The sequence below is a fragment of the Schistosoma mansoni genome, chromosome 2 (assembly GCF_000237925.1).
Source record: "Schistosoma mansoni strain Puerto Rico chromosome 2, complete genome".
Taxonomy (NCBI): domain Eukaryota; kingdom Metazoa; phylum Platyhelminthes; class Trematoda; order Strigeidida; family Schistosomatidae; genus Schistosoma; species Schistosoma mansoni.
Window position 1 is genome coordinate 12,718,187 of NC_031496.1, and position 6,955 is coordinate 12,725,141.

The 6,955-nt window shown below is 32.3% G+C and overlaps 1 protein-coding gene across 1 annotated transcript in view; it reads right to left on the minus strand.

Annotated features, from left to right (window-relative positions):
• The window catches only part of Smp_130200 (putative steroidogenic factor 1 (stf-1) (sf-1) (adrenal 4 binding protein) (steroid hormone receptor ad4bp) (fushi tarazu factor homolog 1)), a gene marked incomplete at its 5' end in the record, with an annotated part of 48,417 nt that extends 42,793 nt beyond the window's left edge, over positions 1-5,624 (minus strand). Inside the window, 3 exons of the mRNA XM_018795728.1 lie at positions 725-1,238; positions 5,035-5,175; positions 5,234-5,624. Of these exons, the coding sequence (XP_018650011.1) occupies positions 725-1,238; positions 5,035-5,175; positions 5,234-5,624 (1,046 nt within the window). The remainder of the gene's footprint in view (positions 1-724; positions 1,239-5,034; positions 5,176-5,233) is intronic.
• Positions 5,625-6,955: the final 1,331 nt, after the last annotated feature.

The following is a 6,955-nucleotide window of genomic DNA, read 5'->3' on the forward strand; positions in this document are numbered from 1 at the left end:
AGCCGATATGTACTATGTCACCACAATCACTTATCAATACTGTTAAATGTAATCTTATTCACCAGTACCGTTCACACATCTTATAATCCTGTTTCTATGTAGGAACGTTTAGCAAATATGAGTCCCATACTACAATGAAATGGCCTTCCAGTACTTACATCTTTTTTAATGGTGGTCAAACTTAGATTGGTTCATAATTTCAATGAAGTTAAACGATTTATTGAGAGTAATAAATATTTAACGGTATAGTCGTTTTGAATTTGTGGACGAAGATTGAAATTATGTAAATTTGCAGCTCAAAGTAGGTCATTTTGGCAGTGTTATGTTCTCTGAGCTAGTTGATCTGATTTCCGAGTTTATATTGTTAGTTTAGACCACCTCGTTATTGCCTTTTTCATGAATTAGTTGCTGATGATGTTGTCCAAAAAGACAGTGAAAGCTCCTCAATCAAATCATTTATTTCAGAGAACACAACAGCGTCAAGTCAGTCATGATTTACGTAGAGCCTGGGACAAATGTACGATAGACAAAGTGGCCTTACCACATTAGTGTGACAAGATAAAAGTACCAAGATGATGAACAACATTGTTGAATGATGAAAACGCTTCTACTTGATCAACGTGAAATTTATTAACAGAGGTTGCATTAAAAAAAAGCAAATTTTATTATTGTAGCAACTAAATAACCAGCTATATAAATCATTACTTAAACGATAAAAACTCACTAATTTGGGTTAAATAGGCCAGATTCGTACAACAAAGATGAATGGCTCGGTGATACTGTCACTGTCTCAGTACATGTTGTTGTAACTTGTGGAATTGAATACGTTAAGGATAAAGAACATGGGGCCAAGTTTTCTTCACATATCGTTTTACTCACTGTGCATAACGATGGGACAATTATTGGTGACCGTCTGATACAGTAGTCTTTATCATATGGAACTGATGTTGTAATATTATTAGAAGTGTCAATGCCACTGTTTGAAGGATGAGTATTGTTAACATTGATAGTAGAAGTAGAAGTATGAGAAAGTGGAGGAGGAGTAATACTACTGTATAGTTCACTGTCAACAGATTTTGAATACATCACAGAGGAGTTAGATGAAAGTAAATGTTTTACATGATCCATTTTAGAATTACTGTTATTATTACTATTGCTTGAATTAGGTGTTGTTACAACACAGTAGGATGAACGTCCACGTCGACTACGTCCACCTCTCATTCTATCTTCACGAACCGCTACAAAATTAAAAGAAGAATTAGAATAGGGGTGATTACAGGTACAATTAGTAATGATGTTAGTAGTATAGGTAGTAGCAACAACAACAGTACAATGAACATTGTCAATAAGATTAGTGTGATTACTATAAACAAAATGTGAAGAAAATAATGGGACTAAATAACTAGGTGATAATGAATTAAATGATACAGCATTAGATTGATTCTGTAGATGAGAAATATTATCAAATAATTCGTGTTGATTATTATTTTCATCGTAAAATATTACATGATTCTCACAATGATTAGAATTCCACAAAGTTTTACATTTATCAGTATCATTATGATTACTATCCAGACATACGAATTTTTCTACTGATCTATGATGAAATTTACTGTTTTCATCATCATCATTCTCATTCTCGTCAGTATTGAGAATAGAAGATTGTAAAGATTTATAAACATTGTTAGGGTATAACATTATGAGGAAGATAGTATTAATGATGTGTTAGCACATAGATTAAAACTAATTACTACAGGAAGAAATGGAATATACTGAATTTGAAGGTATATTATACCAATTGGTTGCATAATGTTTCACCTATTTATGTAGACATATACGTCTAGATGAAATCATTTTTTCATTAATCAGCGTGAATAATTTTTTTATTTGTACGTGGATAAATGAGAGAAACGTTGATGAACAAAATTCATAAGGGATGAAAAATTGTCTGTCTACTCATATATATATAACTCGTTCATTATACAAGTTCATCTATTTTCGTTTCGTCACCCATAGTATCATGACTTCCCTGTTTTTTTAAAAAATATACACAAATGCTTTCCACATTGTCACTTGACTAAAACAGGAACTACTACCATTATAGTGTACAGATGATTAATTGATCGATTTGAAAATTCACTCTAATTTGTTTTGATCCTGGACGTGAATGAGTATGTATCTGATCATATTTGTACGCATTCATAAATATGACCTAATTTATTTACAACTTCCCTACCACTTATCTCAGCCAATTTACACGGAGTTAATCGGTTTTTATTTATTTGTATAGGAAGAGCAAGTAAACCAATATGCCATGGTGTGATTCTAATATCAACTGAAAAAAAAGTTTTTTTCGATTGCAAAAGGTATACATTCATTTAAAAAGAAAACACGACATATATTCTGAAACTCGTTACAAAATGAGGATATCAAACTGATCCGCTTAAGATGTACATATTCCAACAAAGACTGGTCAAAATTCAGTCGCAAATAGCGGCAACGCAGTAATACGAATCCTAACAATTAGATATTATATCTATTGAATATGTTAATGTCTGTTTAGACTCCGTACCTCAGTGGATAATGCGTTGGCTATTAAATTGAATAATATGGGGTACGAATCTCAGTCAATACTGGGACCCAGGTATACATAACTGACAAGCTCCAGGTAGAACGATATGTGCTAGTTACAATCCATAAACTCTGAAACTTGAAAAAGTATTGTTGCGTGGAAGAGCCAACCACATGTGACGCAGAATCTGGCAAATGGAAATCGACCCAAGTTTCCACACCACATCAGCACAGCGAGGTAAAATCGTTAGGAGAAAAACTCCAGAGTAGTAGAATTAGTAACAGCATCAAGTATACCAAGTATAGGAAGAAGGAAAGTGTATGAGATTTAGGGATTCAGAATCTAGTGGAAAGCAAAGAGTGGATACATCTCCATCATTACGATCGATTGTGACCTATGTCAACCAACGTTTCTAACTACTGGTGAAGATAATCGCGTGGACTCCAATCAGATAGTCTGTAAGCATCTGCATGGCATTGTTTGAAAGAAATTTAGATAGGAGCTTGATGTTTGTACTCATAAATGAACATTCGTAATTACTTTGGGTTTGGGGAATCACACCTATGTATACTCATGAAAAATCTTAACAATTAAGGCAGAAGGATAGGAAAGGTTGTTTGAATTTCTGGGTTAACTATTTTCCAACTACGTAAGTGTTACAAAAATCTATATCGTTTTTTTATTGCTTACGACCAACCGATTATTTATGTTAACCCTCTAATGTATTTAAGGGCTTTAATAAAATGTCTGTAACCTATCGCAAAGATAAATACTAGTAAATTCAAATGAGACCACCGTGGTGATCGGTGTACTTTCTTCGTCGTACGTTTTTTAGAAAAAATCAGGAAGCAATCGTACTGGAATTCATGTATCAAATATATTAAACGATGAAAAGACACGTCATAGAAGAAAAACTGGTCAAAACATTTGTGGGTGATGAATGCTAACTAATCACTATTGAAAGACATTTTTAAAAGTAAAATATTTGAAATATCAGTAGATGAGATTGGCATAAAACGGGATATTTCTGCAATATTATACATTTGAGCCCGAAATCCTCCACTGCAATCAAGCATGTGACATTGAATAATAAGGTTATACACATAAATATAGCTTTACTCGATTTAAGTACATAATCCATTGTCGAATAAGTAGTACAAAATTAGGATCATCAGAATGGAGAACACAAGGAATGAAATAAAAAAAGACCATGAAAGTTATAAATAACGGTATCTTGCACATTTATCTATCTATTTTACAAATAGATGGTGTTTACGCCCTATAAAACGGGAGCATAATCACGGGTTTTTTTAAATTTTAGACTACAGTTATATATATATATATATATATATATATATAATATATAGTTCCAAGTTGGTAAAAACAAATTGAGTTTTATTTACTAAATACAAAAAACAGTCTACATGAGCTTTTACTACTTGTGTAATACACTTTTTTCCGGATACCACAGTAAACGGAATTAGTAAACATGGTTCGCACCAAAACATGAGTAAACTGTAATAAAAACAGACAATTAGAAAACTCTTGCATGTATGTGTGTAATAAAACTAGCTTTACTGTCAACAGACCAAACTAAAACATAGAATTTTGACTCGGACTTCACATATCTTAGCATACTGAATCTAAAACAAGGTTCACTTTCAAGCAATAACCCAGATTAGGCAAACAAAAGAGCAAATCAATAGATATATTATTACTGGATTGTATAGTGAATTTTGTAGACTAATACATAAAAGAGTGGAACGGTAAAACAAAATCCAATGACACATCTAAGATCTAGATTTCATTACGGCATTAGACATATATTTACATAAGTTAACTCCATAAGAACCAACGAGACTGAAATCGGGATAGCCAACAACTTCTTATGCTACCAAAAACTTGATGATACTTACAGTGTGTAGCAGATCAACCTAACTAACTAACAAATGAATCTTCCATTGATTGTGGTGGGTCTACAATATATTAAGGGTACCTCTCGTTTTAACCAACACTGCTGTCATGATTAAAAAAGTAAAACCTGGTCTAATATACTTATTGATCTTCGATTCCCCACCGTAATTCGACTTTAGCAATTGAGCAGTATCAACAGACAATAAGAACACGAGTACATATACCTGTGAGTGATTAGTGAACTGAACCAATTACAACCCGTATTACTGAGACTTTTTAGATACTAGTTTCTGACATCCTGTGGATCAAACTACCGAGTCCACAGGTACGCATAATAATTAAAAGATATAGACAACTCTATAAATTGATGTTACATTTAATCAACTTTAAACGATTTTAGTCCTTTTTTAAGCTTCGACTACAATCCCACATTGATCAGACACCATGAATGCATAAATTAAAGTACGTTGCATAACTGAAAAGCAAACGATGAAGGTAAATTGACCAAATGAACAACCAACCTGAAACAAAACACAACGAAGACTCACCTTCTACTCTCATACCAACAATTAAGCACTTCTGAAATCGGCAATAAGCACATCTTTTCCGATGTAATCTATCAACAACACAATTTCCTTGTTCATTACAATGATATTCTTTCTTGTTTTGCACAGTACGTTTAAAAAATCCTTAATTTTATAGAAAAAGAGGGAAAATCAAAAATTTATTAGGAAGTATACTATTTACCTTTACAAGATTCACATGTAGGAAGACCATAGTGATAACCAGATACCTTATCTCCACATATAGGACAATTTTCACAATGAAAAAGGGACGATGATGATGATGATAATGAAAGATCTGTTATACTTGAAGGAAATGAGGTAGCCTTACTGTTTAAATTTAGTATACAATTGCTATTATTGTTATTACTAATTGGACTGTTATGATGTATGCTATTTAAAAGTTCCTGAGTTCTACGTTCAGATGAATCGATGCATAAAGAATCACTTATAAGATTATTAGTATTTTGATTAGTATTAAATTGTATTGTTTGAGCATGTTCGTCGACAGATAATAATTTCACTGAAGAGGGTGGTGTTGTTGTATCAGAATTAGTTGAAGATGTAGTAAACATTTTTCTCGCACTTTAACAATTGATAACTTGACGAGGATGATTTGATTAAAAATATAAAGTATGGTCAGAAATCTCATTGAGCATGTTAATTGATTGTAGAAAGGAAAGAAAAATATGGATCAACAATTCTTTCATGCAGTATTTAAGTCATGAACATGAAGTGTTGAAATAAAAATAAAAATCACACTACAAATCCCTGAGATAAGATTATTTTACGACTAGACCTGTAAGGAAAAGAAAAGAGAGGGCAACAAATAATCAATCATCAAAATATGAACGTAAACTAAAGAAATAACAGTACTTGTAAGAAAAGACTATGATAACATGAGTAAAAAGCATGCAAAAAATAATAAATAAGTGTTAGAGAACCCTTCAGGTAGAAATTAGAGTTCACACTATTCTACATCACACTGAATTTTCAGGTCTTAATTTTTATGGTACACTTCAGCTTAATTTGATACTTTTATTGTAACAATGGAGTATGCGGCAGCTTGAGCTTATACGTTACTGTATCAAATTGCACATTATTTCGGTCAGTCACGAAAGAATAATTGTAACACATACTGTATACGTTATAGGTTCTGAAAGTATTTTTTCAGTGTTTGTTGCTTATAATGAAAGAATATTTGTCTTATTGAAATCGAATCTATGGATTTGGCAGGATACTTAACAAGACTCGATATATATATATATATATATATATATAGTTTGTACGGGAAGATACCATACAAGACTTATCAGTGAATCGGTTCAACAAATAGTGTGCATAGGTTACAAATATTAAGCCAAGGAATGCATTATTCTAATAAGTGAGGAAGCCTCAAAGAAAGCACAAAACGGCAAACCTAGTATGGTGTTGGTGAGAGCAGAAAGTATACTTATTTATACTACTAAACTTGGTAAAAAATCGATAAACCTTTAATAAGCTCACTTTAGAGTGATATCTCTATTGAGATCATAGTGTACGAAACTAAACCACGCTACTGTTACAGAATCGTTTCAACTTTTAACCTAGGGATTTAAGTGGAAGCTAATTACGATGTTTAGAATTGATCAGTAAAAGGTAGTCAACAGATTCTTCAATAATACCACGAGTTTAATTGTTAAAAATAACAGTGGAGCTTAATAGGGTGGGAGAGTGGTGGAATATATGAGATGGTAACTACTGAAAAGGTAAAACAATCCTTCAGTGCTCATGGTGTTACATTCACAACAGAAACTTTTTCAAGGGATTTTGCTTGGTGAATAGCTATATATATATATATATATACCACCTGCATAGTATAAAAAGTAGAGGAAATCTGATCATATTCACACGATGTAACTAACTA